The 26,777-nt window shown below is 37.9% G+C and overlaps 1 protein-coding gene across 4 annotated transcripts in view; it reads right to left on the reverse strand.

The window, feature by feature from the left end:
• The window catches only part of Gria3 (glutamate ionotropic receptor AMPA type subunit 3), a 356,081-nt gene that overhangs the window by 183,744 nt on the left and 145,560 nt on the right, over positions 1-26,777 (reverse strand). For all 4 annotated transcript variants that reach the window (XR_015446824.1, XM_004860012.3, XM_004860014.3 and 1 more), the window contains exon 4: positions 10,897-11,084. Coding sequence is in view for 3 of the 4 variants with exons in the window: in XM_004860012.3 (XP_004860069.1) it covers positions 10,897-11,084 (188 nt within the window). In the remaining variant the exon portion in view is untranslated. The remainder of the gene's footprint in view (positions 1-10,896; positions 11,085-26,777) is intronic.

Here is a 26,777-nt window from a genome sequence, read left to right on the forward strand (position 1 = left end):
TTGCTGGCCTCTGCCACCCCCGCCCGTGTACGTCAGTACCCCCTCCGACTGGAGGCCAAAGTGGGGATATCCAAACACATCCACTGACTCCAGGAAGCCAGTATCCTGGTCCCTTGCCAGTCAACATGGAATACACCCCTGCTTCCTGTGAGGAAGCCTGGCACCTCAGACTTCAGACCGGTACAGGATTTGTGGGAAATAAACAGCCGGGTGGAGACTGTTTACTCAACGGTACCAAACCCGTATACTCTGTTGAGTCTCATCCCTCCTGATCATGTGTGGTACTCGGTATTAGACCTCAAGGATGCATTTTTCAGTCTGCCTCTAGCACCTGTGAGCCAGCCCCTCTTTGCCTTTGAATGGACTGACCCAGACACTGGAACTACTGGACAACTGACATGGACCTGGTTGCCGCAGGGATTCAAAAACTCCCCCACTCTGTTCGGGGAAGCTCTCAGCAAAGATCTGCAAGAGGTAAGAAAAATGTTTCCCCAGGTGACTATTCTTCAGTATGTTGATGACCTCCTGGTGACAACTTCGACCCATAATGAATGCATTGCAGCCACTGAGGGCCTCCTGGAAGCCCTCCAGGAACTGGGATATCGGGTGTCCTGGAAGAAGGCTCAGCTCTGCTGGACCAAGGTAACCTACTTGGGCTATATTCTTGAAAAGGGAAAGAGGAGGCTGGCAGAATCAAGAGTATCTGCAATTCTCCAGATTCCGAAGCCAGTCTCAAAGAAACAGGTGTGAGAGTTCCTAGGGGCAGTTGGCTATTGCAGGATTTGGATTCCTGGCTTTGCTGAGATTGCCAAACCCCTACATGAGGCCACAGCAGGAGGAAATACACCCCTCAAATGGACTGAGGCTTGCCAGCAGGCATTCCAAATGCTTAAGACTGCACTTGCGTTGGCACCAGCCCTGGCATTGCCAGACTTGAACAAACCCTTTACCCTGTATGTGGCAGAGAAAAATGAGGTAGCTAAGGGAGTGATTACTCAGCTTTTGGGGCCATGGAAGTGGCCTGTGGCATATCTCTCAAAAAGGCTCGACCCAGTGGCCCGAGGGTGGCCTACTTTTTTGAGGACAGTAGCAGCAGCAGCTGTTTTAACCCGAGAGGCTGACAAATTGACCTTTGGACAGGATTTAACTTTGATCACTCCCCATGCCATTGAGCCCTTGTTGAATAGCTCACCTAGCAAATGGCTGTCTAATGCCAGACTGTTACAATATCAAGGACTCTTGTTAGAACAGCCACGCATTAAGTTTGCCACCACTGCTAGCCTCAATCCAGCTACTCTACTCCAGAATCTGATGAACAATTGCCCATCCATGATTGTCTCGAGACTCTTGAAAATTTGAGGGGAGGGCATCCAGACCTAACGGACCAAGCCCTCCCCCACGCAGAGATAACTTTCTATACTGATGGGTGCAGTTTCATTCGGGATGGTGTACGATATGCTGGAGCGGCGGTAGTCAACCAGGACCAACAGGTAAAATGGGAACAGGGGCTACCTAAAGGGACTCCAGCTCAGAGAGATGAGCTGATTGCCTTGACCAAGGCTCTGGAATTGGGAAAAGGAAAAAGGATAAATATATTCACTGATAGCCGTTATGCTTTTGCCACTGCCCATGTACACGGGGAAATTTATCAAAATAGAGGACTGTTGACCTCTGAAGGAAAAGAAATCAAAAATAAGACTGAGATATTGGCATTGCTACAAGCAATCTGGTTACCTCGAGAGGTCGCCATCATCCATTGCCTTGGTACCAGAAGGGGCTTAGCCCCAAAACGATTGGTAATAATGCTGCTGACCAGGCAGCCAAACAAGCTGCCCAAAAATCAGTGGGGAGACAAATGGTTCTGCTTCCCACGCTGGTGCTCCCAGAGAAACCGGAATACACAGATAAAGAAATAAAAGAAATGAACAGGAAATGTTGGACTCGAGGAGAACATGGATGGTGGACGACTAAAGATGGAAAGGTGGTGCTCCCAGCCGCTGTAGCAGATACATTCCTGCGAGAACTACACAAGTCCACCCACCTCAGTGAGAAAAGGATGATGGCTGCCCTGCAACCTCATTTCGTCAGTGAGGGATTAGCCCAAAAGGCCCAGGACATGGTGAGACGATGCCCCACCTGCCTCAAGGTAAATGCTAATCAGGTAACTGGGCCCCCTGTGGTCCGACACAGAGGACTAACTCCAGGAGAACATTGGGAATTGGACTTTACTGAAATGAAGCCTGGCATGTATGGGTACAAATACCTGCTAGTTTTTGTGAATATGTTTTCAGGATGGGTAGAAACATACCCCACTAAGAGGGAGACAGCTGAAGTAACAGTTAAAAAGCTCCTGACAGAAATAGTTCCCTGTTTTGGTTTGCCCTTAGCTCTGGGGTCCGACAATGGTCCAGCCTTTACGGCTAAGATATCTAAATTAATTAGTAATATTCTTGGAATAAAGTGGAACCTACACTGTGCCTATAGGCCTCAAAGTTCAGGACAGGTAGAAAGAACAAATAGGACTTTAAAGGAGATTCTGACTAAATTATGCTTGGAGACTGAACTAGGTTGGGTAGAACTTCTCCCTTTTTCCCTCCTCCGAATAAGGTGTACTCCCAAGCCTCCCCTCAATCTGTCCCCCTTCCAGATTATTTATGGGCAATCTCCCCCAATCATTCCATTAATAGATGTAGAATTAAAGGAAAAGTTTTCCCACCTTCGCCTCCTTAAATCCTTAAAAGCAGTTCATCAGCTTCAGTCAGAGCTACATGAGACATTATGAAAGAGAATGACTAGTCCAAATGAAAAACCTTTACAACCTTTACCCTATAAGCCGGGAGATTTGGTTTTTATTCGCAGGTTTGATTCCAAAACCCTGGAACCTTGCTGGAAAGGACCAGTTCCTGTTGTCCTGTCAACTCCTTTGGCGGTAAAGGTGGCTGAACATTCTGCCTGGATACATCGCAACCATCTAAAACCAGGACCCCCCGCGGACATCAAAAAGGACAAATGGAAGATTATCAGCGAACCGGGCGGCCAAAAGCTAAGATTGGAGCGGGTTGGAAATGCTTCGCCTTCATGATAATATTTTCTAGGACATTGACAGTATTGCCCTCAGGAGGACTAGATCACACAAAAAATATATGGGTTCAATTGGCAAACTCGCTTAATCTCTCTGAATTCTGTTTAAGTGTTGATGTGAATTTCCATTATGTATTGGGAAGTTGTCTTATCCTGATATGCACCCCTTTAGAGTTAATATGGCCCTATACCCTGTTTAAGGATATTCCAGGAAAGAAACTTACTTATATAGATAGTTATAATTGGGGACCTGTCACATGTCATAAGCCTAAAAAATGCTGTCAAATTATATACACCTAAAGTGATCATGTCAAATAAGACTGAATGTGCTGTATATGAAGGATGTACAACTAAATGTCTGAAAATGAAACAATTAAAAGAAATGCCCTGCCATGTAAAACAAAAAATTGTATATAACAATTGCCATATCTCCCTGCCAATAGGATGGTTTTACACCTGTGAAGGAGAAACCTTCAACTATATCCCAGCAAATTTAACCGAGACTCTTTGCTGCTTGAGTCGTCTAGCTGTAGTATTGCCAGATAAAACTGATTTGATTGTACCTAATAGAACTAAACGTTGGTCACCTTACACTGTGCCAGGATGCAATGGTGATGTAGGTCTGTTAACAGATGCTGAAGTAATAACTATGATAGCATCTTTTGTTGCCTTGCCTTCTATAGGAGTCCATGCTGAGAAGGCAGTATGAAAATTAGCATGCAAGGTGGTCAAAGGATTAAATGCTACTTCATCAGCCTTGGCATTAATTAACCAAGAGCTACAAGAACAGAGACAGGCGATCTTGGATAATAGAGCTGCAATAGACTATTTATTGTTCTTCCATCACCAGGGTTGCGAGAAAATTAAAAATATGTGTTGCTTCAATCTAACCGATAATGGTCCAAAGATTAAGGAAGAGATAGAACAATTAGAAGATCTGGCTCAAAAAGTACATGATGAGGATGGCAGAGATCTGTTTAAATGGCTAACTAAATGGCTGCCCAATTTACAATGGTTAAGACAGCTATTCATTGCCATTATAATCATATGTATATGCTTATTATTATCATGCTGTGGTATACAATGGATGCCTACATTTATGCGTAAGATTACTTAGATTACAGAAAATCAGTGGGGAATGTGGGACTGTATGATTCCAAATTCAATTACTCCCCTAGCCTCTATTGTATTTAAAAATTAGTGGTTAAAACGTGCTTGTTAGTTCTGGGATAATAGATAAAATCTGTAGCAAAACAAAGTTCCTAAGTAAATTACTCAACCCCTTGTTTGTCTGGAGAACGAATGTTCCCGGGCCCACTGTCGGTAGAACAATCCATCAATGTGTCTGCCGACCATCAGTACGTGACGGTCATGACCATATGGTCGTGACCATTACTGTGTGTGTCTGCTGACCATCAGTACATGACAGTCGACCACTAACCTTTGTTCCTTTTTTACGTACATCTACATGTTAAACTCCCCCTCAACCCCCTATAAAACAGCCTCGGACTCTGGGCCAGTTGTCTCTCTAAGCTATTTTGCTTTGGGAGTGCCATCTGGCCAGACTAATAAAGGTCTGTTTTATTTTCTAACTTGTCCGGTGTGTTCCTTCCCGGGTGTTTGTCGCTGCAGTCAGCTCCTCGGAGCGTTTGGTAAGGCCCTCGGTCTTACAATGTTACATTTGAGATAAAAACAAGCCTTTGAGCATACTAAACTCATATTGGTGAACCTGAGGTCATATGATCAAAGATTGTAGTGATGTCTTGGAAAATCTGTCAGGGTACCACATTCTTATAGTATTGGGGATTGAACAAAGGACCTTCACACTAAGCTAGATCCTCATCCCTTTTTATTTTATTTTTTTATAGTGAAACATTTATGGGTACATTTTAGGCATACTTAGACAGTGTCTCCCTAAGTCACCAAGTTGCCCGAGCTGGGCTGCAGCTTATGATCCTCCTCTCTCAGCCTCTCAGAGTACTGGTATTACAGGTGTGTGCCACCATCCATGGTGGGGACACCATTCTTGATCAACTCATCACTTATGAGCAAATCACTACGGTTCCTGAATGTTGAGTGCCTACTGGGCACCACGCACTGTTCTAAGTGCTCTCCACATGTGATCTAATGTGATCCTCACCACACTCATGCAATGAAGGTAGTGGAATAGTCTTTTAAGATGAAAAAATGATCCTCCCCCAAACAAAGTCACTTTCCCCAAGGTCACATAACAGAGAAGTGAAGGAACTAGGTTTTGCAGTCATGGTAATTTGTTTCCCATGCTTATGTTTATGTAACTATACCACAAACAACATATTGCCAAAAGGAATGCTAATCCAAACTGTTTTACGGATTGACAAAATTTCATGTTTTATAGGGAACATTGAGAATAAAGACTGGGACAAGGGGGGATTTAAAAATGGAGGGGAACTGTACAGTGCTAGTATCTGCTAGCAGAGGTTGAGGCAGAGAGCAGGTATATAGTTCTACAATTTTTTGCTTTGTTTTCCTAGGTCTGGCTATTGGCAATGTGCTCTAATGATAACTACTAGAGATATTTTGCATTGAGCACTATTTTCTTGGTGTTACAGCTTTATAAATTTGAAAGGCTTCCTAATATTGTTCACCTTGCTTAAGTTGTTATCTTTAGAAACCTGATTTACTAATTTGAGTATTTCACTTCTTAAAGCTACTGACTTTGAAGTGATAGCCAGTGTTCCTCAAGTGAAAGGGACCTAAGGGATGGACCTGCTTAAGGATTCTGTCTGTAAGAAGCTCTATCTTCCACAAGATCTATGATGAGGTGACTTTGGCCTGGAATAGCTCCAGGAGAAACCATACGTTCTATAATTTTCCTGGATAAAATATTGGAATGTATCAGTTTGGGCCCCATTTAGCACATGCTGTAATTTAGGCAGATGATATAGCTTGAGATTTACCTTTGAATTATCTATGGAAAAAATAAAAGCATGATAAAGGCTGATCAGGAGATGTTTAAATCTCTTTAAGGGGGCAATCTTTTGCATATGTAATGGATAGACAAATTAGGAAAGGTAGTTAATTTTCTGTATCTTCTAGTTCTACATCCATGGATTCAATTAATTAAAGATTAAAAATATTTTAATAATTGCATCTGCCAAACACATGCAGATTCTGCTTTGTCATTATTCCCTAAAAATATAGTATAATAACTATATACATAGCATTAGATATTATAAATAATCTAGAAATGATTTAAACTTTAAGGAGCATATGCATAGGTTGTAGGCAAATTGTATGCAGTTTTGTAAAAGGGACTTGAGCACTCACAGATTTTGGTGTCTCTGAAGGGTCCTCAGAAGAATCAATTCCTCAATGACAATTTCCTTTTCTATTCACTAAAATAAACCTTTTGTCAGGATCTTTCCTTGTCAACACACAGAATTAACCTGGAATTTTGTATATTCTTAAAACAATCTAAAAGTTCTTCTAGATCTGATTTTTACTAATCTAGTATGGCCTTACCTTCACAGAGCCTGAACTGGTGAAATTCCCCTTTCTTCCTGTTTCCTCTCCCCTTTATAAGGAGTTGGTACTAGTGCAGACTGTCTCTTTAGTCTACTTAAGCTCATGTGGTCGGTATTGTCCGTAGGCACCCAGAACAGTTGATCAGTAACCTCTTTATAATAACTCTTTATACTTAAGGATGGTGATTAAACTGTCTCTTGGCTCTCTTTCTCTAGGATAAACAACCCTAACTTATTTAGCCTTGCCTCACAGGCCCTATTTTCTAATGCTTTTATATTTTTTGTTTTTGTTTTTGCTGCTCTTCTTTGGATCATCTCTAATTGCTTTGCAATTGTTTTAAGATATAACCTGATGCACAGGCCAGATCCAAGGTTTGGCACTGGTTGAACATTTATTTAATGAGTAACTTAGAAATTAAGGGAGGCGGTGCATTGTATGGGTAATAGCACTGAATCAAGAGTGCAAAGATGAGTTTTGTCTTTGCTTTGCCACTAAGTAGGATTGAGTAGATAGCCACATTTGGTCAAGTCATCTAAATGTCTGCAATCCTCAATTCATCACCTGTAAATTCAGGATAATCTGCCCTACCTGCCTCCCATAGTGATGTTCAAATGAGATAGTTTATGTGAAAATACTTTGTTTTAGCATCAAAGCACTGTACAAACACAATGTATCTGAAATTTTCTGAATTAATTGATTTAGGTACTTTTTTCATTCCCATTTTACTACAAGGAAATGGAGGCAAAGAAAAATAAGTAACTTGTTCCTGGTTACATGACTAATAAGTGACAAGCCATGCAAACTGGCTCCAGAATCCATGCTCTGAAATTCTCTGCTATACTGCCTTGCCAAATAGACAAAAGCTGTCCATACATGTATGTTACTGGGGGCAGGAGATATCCAGTCATGACCAGATAATTATCTGAGAAGCAAATTTTTCAAAAGTTAATGTTTAGATTGGTCATTGAGTTAAGGCAGCTGACCACCAGTGGTGAGATTTGTACGAACATAATACATTAATGGGAAAAGCCACAGTGAGTTGGGTCAATGGCTCATTCACCCTAGTAGGCTTAAACTTACAACATGCTCTTAATTCTTGGATTCAGGATCTAGAGTTTCTAAATATTCTCTGAGCCTCAACAACCCCTTATGGCTTCATTTCTAGCTCTGTCCTTTTCTATGTTAATTCTTATAGCTGTAAATATGGAATTCCTCCCTCATAGGTTAACTGTTAAAGAGAGATATTAAATACATAATAGTAACTAATTGAGTCTTTTCTTCTACTGTTATATAAAGGGCTCAGTTTAAAAAAGAGCTTTGGAAGAAATGTTAGAAGAGTTTTGATTTATTTTAAGTGTTTGAACATTCACTGGAGAAAATAACATATCACAAAATATGGAGATCATGTTTTATCCAACTATATTGAAGACCTGCTTACATTTGAAAAATTACAGCACACTGAGGTATTTTCATTAACACCCATTGGATATGAAATACAATATAAACTTCATACCAGAATCTGATTATTGAGAATAACTTTAGAGGTGTAACAGATTCTTTTCCCTCAGATAGTGGTATGAAGCAGCATTTTATGAGGGACTATAGAAACTTCCTTCTATGAAAATAGCCTCAAATAAAGTTCAAAACATTTGGAGAATAAGGGTATCTCTTGAGAGGATTTGACATTGATTGAGTTTTAAGTGTTACCATTCTAACCAAAATCTGTATTGTGAATTATAAGTTTGTCAGAATAATGATTAAAAACCTATGAGAAACATGACACATCTGTATCTTAGCATTTAATTGATTTAAAAAAGTGTCCTCTAAAGAAATAACATGGTAAAGTTATTAGTTTAGATAATGTGTTTAATGAGAAATTTATTTTATGTAGGAAGTAAATTATGACAAATTCAAAATATTGCAATAGGCTTAATCAGAGGGCCACTATTTTCAACTATTGAAAAAGCATACTTTAACAACCATATCATGTGGCTTTAGTCCCTTTTTTGGTCTCTTTACAGAAACAGCAAAATTTCATTGGAACTTAATGAAATGTGGTTGGTCAGTGTCCATCCACCTATCCACCTACCCATCCATCCATCCATCCATCCATGCATCCATCCATCCATCCATCCCTATGTGCCCAATACATAGTTTTATAACAGTGAACAAGATAAACCTGAACTCTAGCTCATAAAACTTATGGCCTGGGAAGAGCTCCTTAAATGGAAGAGAAAACAATCATGAGTTGATAGTTTTATTATAATTTTTTTAAAAGAATAAAATTATATAGAAAGTATTTTGAGGGATACTGTGAATATACATATAGAACAAAAGAAGATAGAGGACTGAGACATGAAAAGAGGAGAATTTTTGAATAATGTCTGTTTAATATTCTTGAAAGTATGTAGTAATAATGATGTACTATGTCATTTTTTTGACTTTTAGAGGAGTTATGCATACCATTTGAGGTAGAGCAAATTTTATTTTCTTCATTACGTAGATGAGAAAACTGAGGCATAAATATTTAAGGCCAGGGTCTCACAGCTATATAGAATTTAGAGCTCTTCCCACCACTTTTTGTCTTATACACAGCTGAAAATTCCAAGACTACAGTGTAATGTCCTATAAAACCACAAATACTTAATAGAATATAAGATATTCAAGAATCCATATCTAATACAAAGGAAGGAAAACAAAGTACAACAAGGAGGATATTCCTCTGCTTTGGGCCATTAAGTAGGTCACCCACTAAAAGGCTATTTTGGTATAAAATTTTAGAGGTCATGCAGTACATACACCAACATCACTGACCTGATTCTTCACTTTCAAGATCTAAGAAAACCGAAGGCAGTTTTTTGGGGGACAGGAGGCAGAGGGAGGGTGAATCATTTGTGTAGCTCCAGAGAATGTTAGTTGGGAAACTTGATTTGATGAGGCTAGTGCTCTAGATTTTCTGTGAGCTGTGATTCACTAGAAGTATGCTGTTATAAACAGGGGGTAGCTTTATATTTCTACCATGCAGAGTCAGCAATTTCCCTTCCCTCCCTCCTTCCCCCTTCCTTCCGTTCTTCTCTCTTCCCTCCTTCCCTCCCTTCCCCTTTCCCCATTCTCTTCCCTTCCCTGTTATTTTTGCATTCTCTTCTTATGAGGGCATAACTGAGAAATTATTAATATTGAATTTGCTATAAACCAGCTCTCCCAGGCAATGGCTTCTCACTATAATTTTGATTCTGAAGCTGTTTTGGCCCCCAGGTACACTGGGATTGAATTAGAATGGAAATGTTTCCCTTACAGTTTTGTTTATGGCAGCATGGACACTCTGTTATTAACTGGGAAATTGAGACTTCTGTAGAAAATAATAAACTTTCACTGCATTTCAATTTGACTCTACCTCAAATACAGTATCTATCTAGCTTAGGGTGAAACATTTCTACTAATATTTTTTAGTCTTATATTTAAATATGCAAGCTAATAATGAATACTTTTTGGCCCACTGAATTGTATTTTTCCCTCAAGTCTTACTCTTTTTTTCTTTTACTTCGTTCACACTTTTAAAACCAAAACATTTTTTCTCATATGTCATATTATGCTTTATAAAGATCTTAACTTATATACATTCTCCCTCTTTCTCTGTCTCTCTTTCTCTCTGTCTCTCTCTTTCTCTCTCTCTCTGTCTCTTTCTCCAAAAATAATATACAGAATCCAACCTTGGTCATTACTGCCCTGGCAGTCTGCTTACACATACTCATTAAGAATGTCTGGTGATTTCTGGAAGAATCTGGGAATAGTACATATTCCAGCAATGAAAAACCAAAAACCTACCCTTCAGTTCTGCCTGATCCTTTGTCTGTTCTTGGTGGGAAGAAGTTATGAAAAAGAACGAGGATTCCTTTTGTTTTGAAATAGTCACCCATCTTATCTATTAAACAGAGATGTGTGAGGGCTGGGGATTTAGCTAAGTGGTTTCACCGCCTGTTATGCAAGCACAAGGACCCAAGTTTGATCCCTGGACCAAAAAAACAAAACAAAACAAAACAGAAATGTGTGTTTATCTGGTAGGTAGCATTAGATTGTAGAAACTTTCAGATTAATCATGGTATATAATTTTTAACAGCTTAGATTTTCTCTTCTTGCTTTCCCTTTCTTTTGCTGCAGTCATTGAGGAGGAAAAAAGGATTAGAGACACTACAAAAACTGTTGGCATGTTTAGACTGTTGGCTATTTAATTTATTAGCAGACATGGGAACTGCTTCAGGATGATGATTTAACACGTTGGATGGGGGCTGGAATAAATGTTAAATGTACCTGTTCCAAAATTGTGTTAATCCTTTCAACTTCGCAGTCAATCAAGTATCGCTTTTCTTGCCTTCTGTCCATTTCTTCAATGATGCGCCTGAATTCTTGGACATCCTTTATGTTTCCCACAGACCTCGCTGTCACTTGCCAGTTGTTTTGCACTGCTGCTTCCATAATTGCTTGTAGGATGGAAAATCCTAAAGGAAGGAAAAAACAGCCACAATGATTTTTTTTCTTTAAAAAATCTTTCTGTAGGTGTTAAAGATTCTACTGACTTTCTATTCACAGTCCATTGGATCCCTTTGAACTTTATCTGCTGGAGAAAGCAGGCTTATTCACAACTCAGTCTTAACCCTCCAGACAGTTGGCACCTCCATTTTGTCTTAAAAAAGAAGATTCTACAACTTGGGAACATTAGGCTATGTGTATATTAAATCTCTACCCAAGAAGTCACAGCTGAATTATAGTACTTAATTGTTTTTATTGACACACATTACCAAAATATCTATGACATGAATGCCAAGATCTTCTTCCTTATATCTGGCTAAAATTTTTCCTATTACAGTTGAAGTTTATTTTTTTCATCTTTCACATAAGCATTCTTCAGAATTCAAAATAACTTTTATAAAGATAGAACCCCATTAAAACATAGCTCATCCACTGGGCATGGTGGCCTGGGCCTGCAATCCCAGAACTCAGGAGGCTGAGGCAGGAGGACTGCCATGAGTTCAAGGCCAGCCTGGACTACATAGTGAGTTTAAGGCCAGCCTGAAGTACATAGCGAGACCCTGTATCAAAAAAACCAAATAAACAAACAAGCAAATAAGTAAATAGAAAATAAAATAAAACGTAGCTCATCCGTACCTGGATATGACTACTCAACAAGGTAAATTATGTCTCCTAAATAAAATAACTCTATGGAAACCCAACAAAGACAGTATAACAAAGATATAGTACTTATCCCTTTTTCACAGCATTATAAAAAAGTTCAATCATATTAAGGCTTTGCGAATTCTTTCCCTTTCTCCACTAAATTTGACAAGTATTCCTGGTTCCTTCTTAGTTAACTTATATCAGACAGCTATTAACAAGTAACACTCTGGATCTATGTTGAATGGGAAAAAAGAGAGAAGTTCCAATGCTTGCATTTTGGGTAAACTATTTAGAGTTATAGTTTGAGAAATTGGAATGAACAGTATATCTAAAGTATGAACCAAAGAGTAGCACACAGGTTTTCCATGTATTGGTCTTTTAGAGTACTCATATATCTAATATTATATATATCATGTCTGTAGTTTTGCTACAGACATGTAGCACATGTAGTATGAATCTATAATCTAAGTATAATTTCAACAAGGGTAGACATCATTTTATTGGGATATTACCAAAAGCATCTCCAAACTTCCTATAAATTTAAAATTTTTCATTTATAATCAGGTGAGACTACTAATGAGAGTAGGCAAGAAGAATAATTTGCAAAGTCAAAATGATCTCTAGTATTACAATTTGACCACTGGAGGAACAGAGTATGGAGGAAGATGGTGCTGTCCTTTGAACACATTCCATGTTCTGTACTGTTTCACACTCACCCCGTAGTGTAAGCAGGCTAGTTTGGAATAGTCCTCACTGTACCATAGAAAATGCTATTGACATTTGGAGCACACGCTTCGGGGAAATGGCAGCAGTGACTCAGCCAGTCATTACAACTCCTTTTTGTGCTGGGTATATGCAGGAAAAAGATTACAAATGAAACCCAAGCACTTGGTATTTTCCAAATGAGCAATTTCAGCACAGGAGCTCAAAATTACAGATCAGGGTAAATTATCATTGCTTTAAATGTTAATTCTTACTCTTTTAAAACCAACCAAGCATATTTATTTTTCAAATTTACATTTTCATGTGGGTTTTTGATGTGCTCTCTGCTTCAGTGGGAGTTGAGGGCACACGATGGGGTGGGCCAAGGCATGGGATTAAGAAATAAAAACAGGAAGAAAGAGATTAAAGCATTTAAAAATCTTTCTTAAGCAGTGTACAATAAGGCCTCATTATTTTGAATCTTAGTAATTAAGAATTTATGAAAATTCAGCAAGGACTGTGTTGAATTTTTCTTCTGAACTATTTATGAAGAAAGTATTGACTGAATAGTAAATGAAATTACACAGAGAATCTTAGATATATTTAAAGTAAACTTTTCAAAAGGCTCTTTAGCAAAACATAGCTGTGTGTGTGTTGAGTAAAAAATCCAAATTATCATAATCGCTACTCATTGGTCCACCTTTTGAGATGATATGGAATATTTTTTTTCTTAAATTCTTTTATTGGTACATTTTAGGTATACAATACATTTACATTTATCTTTGGGTGCTTGTACCTGTACATGATGTATCTTGGTTCTTATTTTTTCCGCATTACCTGTGTGCCCTTAACCCCTAAACCCTTCCCTATTTACATGCTTTATTTCCATTTTTTTTTCTTTTCTCATAATTTTTCTTTTCCATTCTTTCCTTTCCCCTTCCCCTCCCACCACCCCTACCCCTTTGGACCTTTTCCTACTTCAAAGTATCAATTATTAGTTATTAAACCTTTTTGTCCTTATTTACACCCTCAGTTTCTCACACTACAGAAACTATTCGGTATTTACACATGTGTGTCTTATTTATTTCACTTAAGAGTATGGCCTCAATATGCATCCATTTAGCTATAAATGACTCTAGGTTCTCGTTCTTTATGGCTGAGTAGTACTCCATTTTATAAAAAAACCCCACATCTTCTTTATCCAGTTTCCAGTTGATGGACACTTGGGCTGTTTCCAAGCTTTAGCTATTACAAACTGTGCCGCAATAAACATGGGTACACATATATCTCTATGGTATGATTCTTTTAATTCTTTTGGGAAAATACCCAGCAGGGGAATAGCTGGGTCAAATGGGACCTCCAGCCCTAGTTCTTTGAGGTATCTCCACACTGATTTTCATAGTGGTTGCACCAGCCTGCACTCCCACCAACAATGGAGAAGGGTTCCTTTCTCTCCACACCCCTGCCGGCATTTGTTATTGGTTGATTTCTTGATAGCAGCCATTCTTTCTGGGGTGAGGTGGAATCTCAATACTGTTTTCATCTGCATCTCTTGAATGACCAGTGATGTTGAACATTTTTTCATATGTTTATTTGCTGCTTTTACTTCTTTATCTGAGAAATGTTTATTTAATTTCACATACCCATTTTTGAATTGGGTCTTTGAATTTGGGGGGTCTGATTTTTTTTCAGTTCTTTATATATTCTAGATAGTAGCCCTTTGTCTGAGTTACAGCTGCTAAAATTTTTTCTCCACATTGTAGGCTGTCTGTTAGCTCTGTTGGTGGTTTCTCTTGCAGTGCAGAAGCTTTTCAATAAGATGAAATCCCAGTTGTTGATTCTTTCTGCTAGTTCCCGTGCTACTGAGGTTTTGTTCATAAAGTCTTTTCCTATGCCAATATCTTCAAGAGTTCTACCTAACTTCCAGCAAGTTTAGTGTTTCTGTCTTAATATTTAGATCTTTAATCCACTTAGATCTCAGTTTAGTGCATGGTGATAGATATGGGTCTAGTTTTAATCTCTGACAGGTTGAAATCCAGTTTTTCCAACACCATTTATTCAATAGGCTATCTTTCCTCCAATGAGGGTGCTTGGCTCCTTTGTCAAAGATGAGGTGGCCGAGTATGTCTGAAGTTGTTTTTGCATCCTCTAATCTATTCCACTGATCCTCAGGTCTGTTTCTTTGCCAGTACCATGCTGCTTTTATCACAGTAGCTTTGTAGTATAGCTTCAAGTTGGGTATTGTGATACCCCCAGGCATGTCTCTGTTGCCCAGAATTGTTTTTGCTATTTTAGGTCTCTTCTGGTTCCAAATGAATTTTTGGATTGCTTTCTCTAGCTCTGTGAAGTATATTGTTGGAATTTCAATCAGCATTTCATTAAATCTATATAGCAGTTTTGGAAGTATGGCCATTTTTCAGGGTGCTGTAGTTTCCAGCATAGAGGTCTTTTGCTTCCTTTGTTAGATTGATTCCTAGATATTTCATTTTTTTGGATGCTATTGTAAAAGGAATTGTTTCCCTAATTTCTCTCTCAATGAGTCTGCTATTTGTGTATAAGAAGGCTATTGTTTTTTGAATGTTGACCTTATATCCAGCTACTCTACTGAATCTGTCAATTAAGTCTAGAAGTCTTTTGGTAGAGTTTTTTGGGTCTTCTATGTAAAGTATCATATCATCAGCAAATAATGACAGTTTAACTTCTTCCTTTCCTATCTTTATTCCTTTTATTTCTTTCTCTTTTGTAATTGCTGTGGCTAATGTTTCCAGAACTATATTGAATAGGAGTGGTGATAGCAGGCATCCTTGTCTTGTTCCTGATTTTAGTGTGAAAGTTTTCAGTTTTTGACCATTTAGTATGATGTTGGCTGTTGGTTTTTCATAGATAGCCTTAATCAGGTTGAGATAAAGACCTTGTATTCCAATTTTCTGTAGGGTTTTTATCATGAATGGGTGTTGGATTTTGTTGAATGCCTCTTCTGCATCTATTGAGATGATCATATGGTTTTTGTCCTTGACTCTGTTAATATAGTGTATTACATTTATTGATTTACGTATGTTGAACCATCCTTGTATCCCTGGGATAAATCTGACTTGGTCAGGGTGTATGATCTTCTTGATGACCCTCTGTATTCTGTTTGCCAGTATCTTATTGAAGATTTTTGCATCTCTGTTCATTAGGGAGATTGGCCTGTAGTTCTCTTTTTGGGTTGGGTCTTTCCCTGGTTTTGGAATCAAAGTCACACTTGCTTCCAGGAATGAGTTTGGAAGCCTTGCTTCCCTTTCAATTTCCTTCATGAGTTTAAAGAATAATGGCATTAGTTCTTCTTTAAAAGTCTTGTAGAATTCAGCAGTGAAGCTATCAGGACCTGGGCTTTTCTTTGTTGATAAATTTTTTATTACATTTTCAATTTCACTCATTGTAATTGGGGTGTTTAGATTTTCTATATCTTCTTCATTTAACTTTGGCAATTCATATGTATCTAGGAATCTGTCGATTTCTTCTGTGTTTTCCATTTTATTAGAGTACAGGTTCTCGAGGTAGGTACTGATGATCCTCTGGATTTCTGCTGGTTTTATTGTGACTTCCCCTTTTTTGTTCTTAATTGCATGGATTTGAGACTTTTCTTTCCTTTTTTGGATAAGGTTGGCTAAAGGTTTATTGATTTTATTTATTCTTTTGAAAAACCAACTCTTTGATTCATTAATTTTTTGTATCATTCTCTTAGTCTCCATTGCATTGATTTCTGGTCTGATCGTTACAATTTCCTCTCTTGTGCGGGCTTTGGGTTTGTTATTCTCTTCTTTTTCTAGGACTTTGAGGTTCTGCATTAGATTATTTATCTGAGTTCTCTCTGTTTTCCTAATATGGGCATTCACTGCTATGAATTTCCCGTGTAGAACTGCTTTCATTGTGTCCCATAGATTCCTAAATGTTGTACTGGCATCATCATTTACTTGTAGAAACTGTCTAATTTCTTCTTTAATTTCCTCTGTCACCCATTGGTTGTCAATTTCCAGGTGTTTGTGGGAGTTTTGCAGTTTCTCATGTTATTGATCTCCAATTTTATTGCACTGTGGTCTGATAATATACAGAGGGTAATTTCAATTCTTTTACATTGACTTAGACATGTCCTGTGAGCTAGGACATGGTCTATTTTGGAGAATGACCTTTGTGCAGCTGAAAAGTATGTTTATTCTGATTTTGTGGGGTGGAACCCTTTGTAAATATCTATTAAGTCTATTTGTTCAATAGCTTGGTTCAATTCTAGAATTTCATTGTTAATTTTTTGTCTAGATGATCTGTCTGTTTGTGATAGTGAGGCATTGAGGTCCCCCCCTACAATTGTATTAGTGTTTATTTGGTTTTTCATGTCCATTAATATTTGTTTTGTATAGCTGGAGGCATTCGTATTTGGTGCATATATATTTAGGATTGTCATCTCTTCCTCTTGGATTGTTCCCTGCACAAGGATGTAATGACCATCTTTTTCTGTCTTAATTAGTTTTGGTTTGTAATCTACTTTGTCTGCAAATGAGATTGCTACCCCTGCGTTTTTCTGGGTTCCTGTCACATGGAGAGCCATTTTCCATCCTTTTCCTTTCAGTCTATGAATTTCTTTTTGAGTTAAATGTGTTTCTTGTCTACAGCGTATTGCTGGATTTTGTTTCTTAATCCATTCTGTCAGTCTACTTCTTTTGATTGGTGAATTGAGGCCATTAACATTGATAGTTATAATTGAGAGATATTAACTCATCCTTGTCATGATGTTTTACTGTTGTTGGCTCTTATTTCTTTTGCCCCCTTTCCCTTTAGTTTCTTACCTTGTCTGGTGGCTTCCCCCTGTTGAGCCTTATGGAGTTGTGACCTTCGTTGCCTTTTTCTAGGATATTGCTTAGAATTTTTGGAGTGCTGGTTTGGTGTTCATGGAATTTCTCAGGTGTTCTTTGTCATGGAAGTATCTAATTTCCCCATAAATTTTGAAAGATAATTTTGCCAGATACAACAGTCTAGGTTGGAAGTTTTTTCTTTTAGGGCTTGAAACACTTCACTCCAGGCTCTCCTTGATTTGAGGGTTTGTGTGGAGAAGTCTGCTGTGATTCTGATGGGCTTTCCTTTATAGGTGATTTGTTTCTTTTTTCTAACTGCCTGTAGGATTTTGTTCTTTTGTTGGGTTTCTGGGATCTTGACTATTATATGTCTAGGTGTAGCTTTTTTTTGATCATGGTTGGGTGGAGTTCTATATGCCTCACCTATCTGTATGTCCAATTCTCCTCCTCTGTCTGGGAAGTTTTCTACCATTACTTCTGTGAATAGTTTTTTTATGTCAGTTGTGCTTTCTCCTGTTTTTTCATGGACTCCTATCAGTCTTATGTTATTCTTCTTTGCATCATCTAGCAGCTGTTGAATTGATTTCTCATGGTCCCTTACTATTTTTAAGAAATCTCTGTTTTCATGGTCCTTCACTGCAATCCTGTCTTCTATATCTGATATTCTATCTTCAGATTCTCTTAATCTGCTCTAAATGCTTTCAATGGAGTTTTTAATCTCCTGAATATCTGTTTGAACCTGTTTCATGGATTCCATTTCTTTCTTATGTTGGGTGATCATGGTTTCCATTTCTTTCTTATGCTGGGCATTCCTGGCTTCCAGCATGTTTCTGAGCTCATCTATTTTTTTTAATCAGTTTCTGTTCTAGAGCCTCTAATCATGTCTTTCACTCTGCTCACCATCTCTGTAGTTATCTGGGAGATTATTTCTGCTTTGAATGTTCCTAGAGCCTCATTCATCTGTTTTGTTACTTCCTGTGCTATCAGTTCAGGGTGTCCAGATGGTTGATTATCAGACTTTTGCACCTCATTTCCCCCAGAAATTGCCTTTTGTGGGGTGGAAGTCTGGGTTTGTGACTTGTTTAAATGCCTTCTCATTTTTGTTTTTGGTCCTGTCCCTGGTTTAGTTCCTCGGTTGATATTATGAAGTTATTTATTGTAAGTATCTTTGTTGATGTATTTAAAACCCTTATGGAATGATTGCTTCTCAGAGGTGTCTTCCAGAAATTGCTGGTCTTTAGGTTTTGGGTCTCTAATGACTCTGAGGCTATCTCGTTTTCATTATACCAGGAAGGAAAACTGTTAAATCAATCACAACACCTTAGCCCAAGTCATACAATCAGCAACACCATAGCATCAAATACATCTTAGAGAATTACAATTTGTGATAGTTATTAATCCATGACCTTTAAAAATGAAGGGCCTCCTTCAGGGCATGTCTCTACTGTCACAATAGACAACATGGGCAGCAGTGTGCAGTTATAAGTCAATGAGTTTCAGTAAGCTAGTCCCAGGCCCATGAGATTCAGGCAGATTTCTGGTTGCAAGTCCCAAGTTGAGCTCCCTGTCCTCCTGCAGGATTGCACTCTGCAAATTTCTACTGCAATTTTCAGCTGCTTTTCCCTGAAGAAAGTCCAGTTTCTGATGGGAGCTGATGATCCCTCCAACTTACCAATCATGGTGGTCTGGTGTGCCTTTATTGCAGAGATTCCCTTCACTTTTCCAGTGGGCTTGTTTTCATCAGGGAGCCCGAGACAGGCACTCTCTCCATTGTTCACTTCTGGAGCTCAGGACAATGGCTTTTGTCCCCCTGTGCCTGTGTAACCAAGTAGCTGCACAGCCAAAAGGCCAGAGGCAGGGGGGAGGGGGGTAATGTTGGAGGCACCTGCACGGCCAAGCCATCAGCTGGTGGGCCTGCCTGGGATGGGGGTGGGGGGGCTCCTCCTCACCCTGTTCTGGTGGCTGGTGGAAAGCTGGTGGAGCAAGCTGGAGCAAGCAGGTCCCAGTCAGCCTGCAACCACTGAGTCCCGCCGGCTCCATTTGGCCCAGCCATCAGCTGGTGGGCCTGCCTGAGGTGGGGGGGGGTCCTCTGACATGGAAGATTTTAATCTCTTTTCCTTGGCACAGCCCTTCACATTTTTGAAGGCAGCCAGCATGTCTCCCCGTTACCTTCTTTTCCTTAGGTTAAAGATCTCCCAGTCCTTTAACAAATACTCTTATGACATGATGACAAATTTCCTCACCATTCTAGTTCTCTTCTATGAATATCTCTCAATATTTTATTGATCCTGGTAATTTAAATGTAATCTGACCAGCAAGTGTGGATGGCAATGTAACTATCACTTGCTTTGATGTAAATCGCTATTTTAGCAACCTAGGATTGCTAATATTTATAAATAGCCAAACTACATTGCTAATTAGTACCAAACTTGGATTCAACTAAAACAGGTCAATTCTCTGGATAAAGTCTTTGCTCTGCAGCAACTCCAGAGCCATGTATCAAGATTCATTTTATTCGAACCTGCTTTTATCTCCATTTCTTCATTCTAATGCCTCACTCCGTTCTACTTCCTACTTCTTCCCTATTTTCATGTTTTTTGAAATCTGGAAAATGTTCTTTTCACCTAGTCACTGCTTTCGCTGTTACCTGATCAAGGTGACTGTACATGCCTGCTCCTTTACCAGGCATACTCTGGTGCCCGTAGACATTTCTGGATCCCCTTCATAAACATCCTTTTACTGACTTCTCATTAATTTCTCTGGAGATAAGTATATTTAAATTCAAGGTTAATCACTTACAAGCAATGGAGAAATCTGCTAAAGAATTGTATCACAGACTTTTAAAAATGCAAAATAAAACTGTATAAATACATTGTAGTACCATACTATGCTGCTGTTTAGAAAGAGAGCTTAAAGTATATATACTAACAAGGAAAGATTTCTTCAATTATATAACTTATTGTACAATATGTGAATGGAAAAAATAAGCTACAAATTAGGATTTATGTTGTAATTTCATTTTTCAATTAAAAAATCTCATATATTTGTGTGTGTGTGTGTGTGTGTGTGTGTATATATATATATATATATATATATATATATATATATATATATAAATCTAAAGGAATTGGAAGGAATTATTTCTGAGGTATAGAATTACCAAGCACTTCTATTTCCAGTGTCCTTTGTTTATACAATGTTTAAGTACTTTACAAAAAGCAGATATTTTCTGTAAGTATAAAAACAGTAAAGATGAAAAAGTAGGACTAATGCTGTCCTTGCAGAACATAAACTCCCAGAAGACAAGTATGACAGATGAGCACTCCTCCATATTCTGTCTCCTGCCACACCTCTGGACCCTCTTAATAAGCAGTGATTTTATAGATCATTTTATACTTTTTTCTTTGAATTATGTGAATGTATGACCTGTTCAAAAATTAAGTAGAAAATGCACACTGATTTTTTAAAATGAGTGTTTGTCCAGGCTTCCTGTGCTTTGAGCCTTGCTCACATTTTCTGAGCAAGTCAGAACTGTGGCTTAATACTACAGTGTCTTTTACCATGCAGAGTTTCTCTGTGTCTGCTTGAGCACATGGCTGTTGCATTCTGGAGCCCTGGGGAAAATGGTCACTTCAGTTCAGTACATGTCAGTGAGCAATCTAATCAGAGCTTTTATTTGTTTTCATAACTAATTTCTTGTAGTTGGACTTTTCCATGTTGCAGTTAACCAAAGAGTAAGTAGGAAGGAACTTAAGGGACAAAAAGAAAAGAAACAAAATAAAAGAAAAGTAGTAGGTTAGGTTTGTCACAAAGCCTGGCTTTGTAAGAATAAGCATCCACTCTGGGTGAGCTTTAACATACCCAAATTTGCAACACTAAAAGTTCCTTTTGTTTGAGGATCAAATTCTCTCATTCTGATTTTAGACCACCGGTGTTGTTCATTTTTTATTTTTCATTTTAGAATGGAGTTACCATATAGGTAACTGGGCAAAAGAGAGATTTTCATCTGTATTCAACCAAGACAACATAAGAGTATGACAATAAAGGAATGGCAAGGTAACTATGGATGGTGAAGAACTGGGTTGCTGCTATGATCAGTCTAATTCTCCTGGCCTGGCTGTTGGGCTACTCTTGGCAAAGAAGGAGACCATCTTGGTAAAGGGTAGAGTAGTGGATACTGTGCCATACACCCAGATCCTCCTCAGTACCTTATTCCTTCAGGCCTATTCCTTCAGCTGCTTGGAAAGTTGTTGGTGGGAGAGAGCTGCCTGGCTTAAAGCCATGCTTCCTTTCCAGGACAGCTTGTACCCAATGACTCGTAGTGACACAATATCAAGGCATAATCCCCTTACCAGACAGGATAACTGTAAAGAGCCTTTCAGCTTCACAGCTCCTTGAAAGATAAGGCTGAGGCCTTGTTATGACTGTGGCACAGGCCATTTTCTCTTTCTGCCCAGATCTTCATCCTTCTTTTCCCTTCTCAGTGTTGATAATAAGTATACTGTCTAATCAACTTCTTACATGTGAGTCCCCATTTCAGAGGCTGCTCCCAGGGCATTCAATGTGCAACTGACTACTAGGTTGATCTCACGAAAGGGAGGGCAACAGATACAAAAAGCTTTAAAATCCACAATTTGCAAAATCACTTTTCCAGGGGGAAAATATCTAGGAGCTTTTTCAATGTACAAATAAAATTAGGCCCACTTCCTGCTGAACAAATTTACTATTTGATCTGAAAACACAGAAAAACAGCGAGACTCAAAATATAATTGAAGACAATTTTCTTCTTTCTACTTCACATCTTCCAATATGGGCTATCACCACCTGTTGCTCATAAACCTGTACCAGATCTTTGAGTTTCCCTGTCTGTATTTCTGACATGGTCTGTACAGTTTCCCAAATGGTGGTTCTCTGACATTGATGAATTGGCTTCACAAAAGTGGTAACATTTATAGCAATTTCTGCTTGGCACAGATTCTCAGAAGGTCTGCCACAAAGCCCTAGAAGGGTTACTGACCCTCTGAAAATGTTCTAGAGAGAAAGGTTAGTCTTTACCAGGAGAGTAGTTTAATATTTGTCTAGTGGCCTGTGCTAATGACTGCCTTTTCAATATTTTCATGTTGGAAAAAGAGTGTTTCTTACCGGCCCATGAAAACTCTCATGGCCTACAATTATCATAGAGTCAGGCCATTATAGTTTACAAGGGCTCTTACAGATAAGTACAAAGAAGCAAGATACAATTGTTAAAGCTGCATGACTCCTTTTTCAAGTGAAATTTCTATGGAAGCCCAACATCTAGTAGTGGTTAGAGAAGGAAAGTAACTTACCCAAGGCCAGATACCTCTTTTAGAGTCAGAAACTAGCCTAGAGTCTAAGCAAACAAATCTAGAGCAAGGGTGAGGCAGGTGAAGGACTTAGAAAATTTAAGAAGGCATTTTCTCAAGTGCAACCTCACTTATCTCAATCTTGCCCTGGTCCTGTGAGCAAGTCTTGTGACCTCCAAATTAGGGCTCTTTCAAGATGTCTTGCTATCCAGCCTACTTCATAGGTCTCATGTCAGAATGACCCTTGGTATCTTTTTGAGGTAGACAGAACTTGTCTCTTTGTGTACCTTTTCATCTTTTTGATGCCACATGAGATCCTGATATCCCTTGTCTAACTAGTACTCCAAGTAAGCCAATCACCATAATTTCTAGCTTTTTCCTTTTCTCCTCTCCACTTCCAAACTTTCCAGTCCTATGCTCAATCCTCTCAGCACCCTTCCCTTTTCCAGATGCAAGTATAAGAATGATTAATATCTAGACTATATAAAGAACTCGGAAAGTTAGGCCTCCTAAAAATAAAAGACCCAATCAAAAAATTGGTAACTGAGATGAATAGATACATCTAAGAATAAGAGGTACAAATGGCCAATAAATACATTAAAAATGTTCAGTATCTATAGCCATTAGAGAAATGGAAATTGAAATAACCTTGAGATTCAACCTCATCCCAGCAAGAACAGCCACCGTCAAGAAATGAAATAATAACAAATGATGATGAGGCTGTGTGCAAAAAGCAAACTTCCAACATTGTTGGTGGGATTGTAAAGTAGTACAGCCACTATGGGAACCAGTATGGAGATTCCTCAAAAAAACTGAAACTAGAAATTCCATTCCATCCAGCTATCCCCCTTGTAACTATCTTCTCCAGAGAGTTAAAGACATCATATTACAGTGACACATGCTTACCCACGTTTATATCAGCACAATTCATAATAATGAAGTCTTGCAAATGGCCTATATGCCAATCAGAAGATTAATGGATAAAGAAAATGTGGTATTTATACACACTGAGTACTACTAAGTATGAGCAGTACTACTCTGGCATGAAGAAGAATAAACTTTGTAGAGCAATGGATGCACCTTGAGACTATAATGTTCAGTGAAATAAATCAGACACACATGTTAAAATTTCACATGGTTTTTCTTATGCGAGAAACCCAAAATATAAATGAAGAGCAAAATAAAAGATAGATAATAGGAAATAGGGAGATAGATCTTCTTCAAATGGGAAAGGGGACCAAGATATGGAGGGAGGTGAAGGGTGAAGAGGGGGAGAAGATGAAAAAGAATTAAGATGTGTTATATACATGAACCAATTCTCCATGAGGAATGTAATTATTATATACTGCAAATATGTACTAATAAAAAATAAAAATTGAAAAAAGAATGGCAAATAGTTTAATGTGATAACCTTCACATTTTAACAGTGACCTTAACACTGGTGAGTTTGGAAGGAAGGGAAAAGGGGATGTTGACCAATGCTTTGGGGTCTGGGCATTTGGATGATGACTGTGAAAGTTGGTGATGTGCTTTATGACCTTATGCCATTTAACAAACGAACAGCTGGTAGCTTGTGGGCATCTCATGAGTCAGAGGAGTGAGAGGGCAGTGGTGGAACAGATGCCCAGAGGGTCAACATCCATCCTGCTTGTGTTACCCAACTGAATTCAGCTGAAGGAAGTATTGTTCTTTTTTATATTTTTGCCTAATTTTACTATTTGAGTATTGTCTCTGTTTATTTCTGTTGTCCACGTTTTTAGTGATGTTAATGTGTTATTGATTTGAGTATTAAATATTGATATAAAGTGTCTGTAATATACATTGTACAGATTTTCACTCAATTTATTTGACTTTTAAAGTTGGTATTACATTTGATGAATGTAACTTAAATGAAAATTGCTCTTCTATTCTTAGTATTTATTTTTTTTATTATTTTATTTTGTTATTTTTTCCAATTAAGTTTATTGGTACATTTTAGGTATAAAATACAGTTACATACATCATTGGGATCTTGTACCATTACATGAGTATCTTGGTTCTTATTTTTATTTCCCCTTCCCCTGCCCTCCCTTCATACCCTCCACCCTTCACTATTTGCAAAGACTTTGTTGCCATTTTTTTCCTTTTCTCATATTTTTTCTTTTCCCTTCTTTCTTTTCCTCTTCCCCTCCCACTTCCCCTGCTCCTTTAGACCTTTACTTCCTATTACACAATATCAATTATACATTTTTAAAATTACAATATCAAGACCTAGGAGACATTACCACAGATTTTACAGAATTTAAAAGGATATAGAAAGCATATTTCAAAAATCTATTTTGAAATAAATTTGACAACTTCTAAGAAATACCTTGGAAGACAAATTAATGAAATTAACTCTGGAGGAAATATAAAATTTGAGTAGCACCTATTAAAGAAAGTATATTTCTAGCTTGGAAACCTACCTATATGACAACAACAGGATCATATACATTTTAACTGATAAATTATATCAAACATTTAAAGCAGAAAAAAGAAGGATCACTTCTCCCCTCATCTTAGGAAATCAGCATTGTGCTAATCCTAAATCTGGATAAAGATAATAGAAGAAAAAAGTATGAACATAGATAGAAATTTGTTTAACAAAACAAACTATTAGAAGTCAGATCTGGCAGGATGTAGAAAGTGGTTTTATTATAGGGATGGCAGTGTTGGTTCAGCATTGGAAGATCCACCCCCAAAAGTCATCATTTTAACGGAGGGAAGGAAAAAGCCATATGATCCTGTCAGTAGTTGGAGAAAAAGTATTGGTCTAAATTCCACAGCTGTTCATGCTAAAAGCTATCAGGAGACTAGAAGTAGAACAGAACCTTCTCAACAGATCAAAGACATGTACTCCATACTTCCAGCAAGAATGCCTTATATGAATGGAGAACATACAATGCTTTCTCCTTATGGTGGGGAACAAGGGCAGATATGCTTTACTCTTCATCTGTCCATTAAACTTCGAAACCTAGGCCCAAGCCAAAATAGTCTGGCAATAAAATGACACAATTAGGATAGGATAGGCAGCATAGAAGCAAAATCTTTATATATAGATGAAATGATCATCTACAGAGAAAATACTAAGAAATCTCTAGGAGCTCCTAGAACTTGTATTTGAATTTAACAGGATTAGAAAACACAAGCTATATATAAAAATTCAGGTCTATGTATACTTGCTATAAATGAAGAATTGGATATTGAAATTTAAAAGTTATGTAGGAGTGCAAAGGACCTAGAAAAGTAAAAAGAAAAACAAAAAACAACAACCAAAAAAAAGAAAAATACCAGTGTCGGAAGACGTTTAGTACCTAATTTTAAGACTTCTTGTAAAGCTACAGTAATCAAGGCAGTGTTGGTATAAGGAAAGACATGTAGATCATTGGAATAAAACAGAGAATCTAGAAATAGAACCACACATATATCGTCCACTGAGTTTTGAAAGATTATTTAACATTAGCATTTCATAGAAGAATATAAACTCAATTCAAGAGCCGAGGAAGAGATAGTGTTTTCAGCAAATGGCACTAGAACACCTGGTATCCGTATATAAAAAATTAACCTCAACCATTTTTTTTTATACATGAAAATAACTTGAAGGGATCTATGAACCTAAATAAGAAAGCCTAAAAGTATAAAACTTTAAGAAGAAATTATAAGGGAAAATATGTATAAATTCAGGGTAGGCAAGAACTACCTAGGATACAAAAAACATGATGTATAAAAGAAAAAAATTGATAAATGAGATTCATCAAAATTTAGAACTTTAAATGACATCATTAAAATGAAAAGTCATCCTTAAACAGACCATATTTACAATGCATATAACCTATGACCAGAATATATAAAGAACTCTTACAGCTCATTAATAGACAACCCAATTAAAAAGTAGACATAAGAAGATGATAAATAGGCAGTATAGCACAAGGAAAGGTGAGCAACTCTAGAATCAGAAAAATATTAATCAGTACAATAACAAGATTGAATTATACACTCATTAGGAAGATGAAGTTAAAAGTTTTAAAAGCCTTGTCATGAATTTTTCTTTTGTTGGATTCTCCCCCTTTGTGTTTAATTTGTCATTCCCAATGGATTTATTCTGCTGGGCTTCCTGGAGTTGCGATCCTCATTGTCTTTTCCT

The sequence above is a fragment of the Heterocephalus glaber genome, unplaced genomic scaffold, assembly GCF_053883595.1.
Source record: "Heterocephalus glaber isolate CG9 unplaced genomic scaffold, H.glaber_assembly_v1.0 deba00001729, whole genome shotgun sequence".
In the NCBI taxonomy this organism is placed as follows: domain Eukaryota; kingdom Metazoa; phylum Chordata; class Mammalia; order Rodentia; family Bathyergidae; genus Heterocephalus; species Heterocephalus glaber.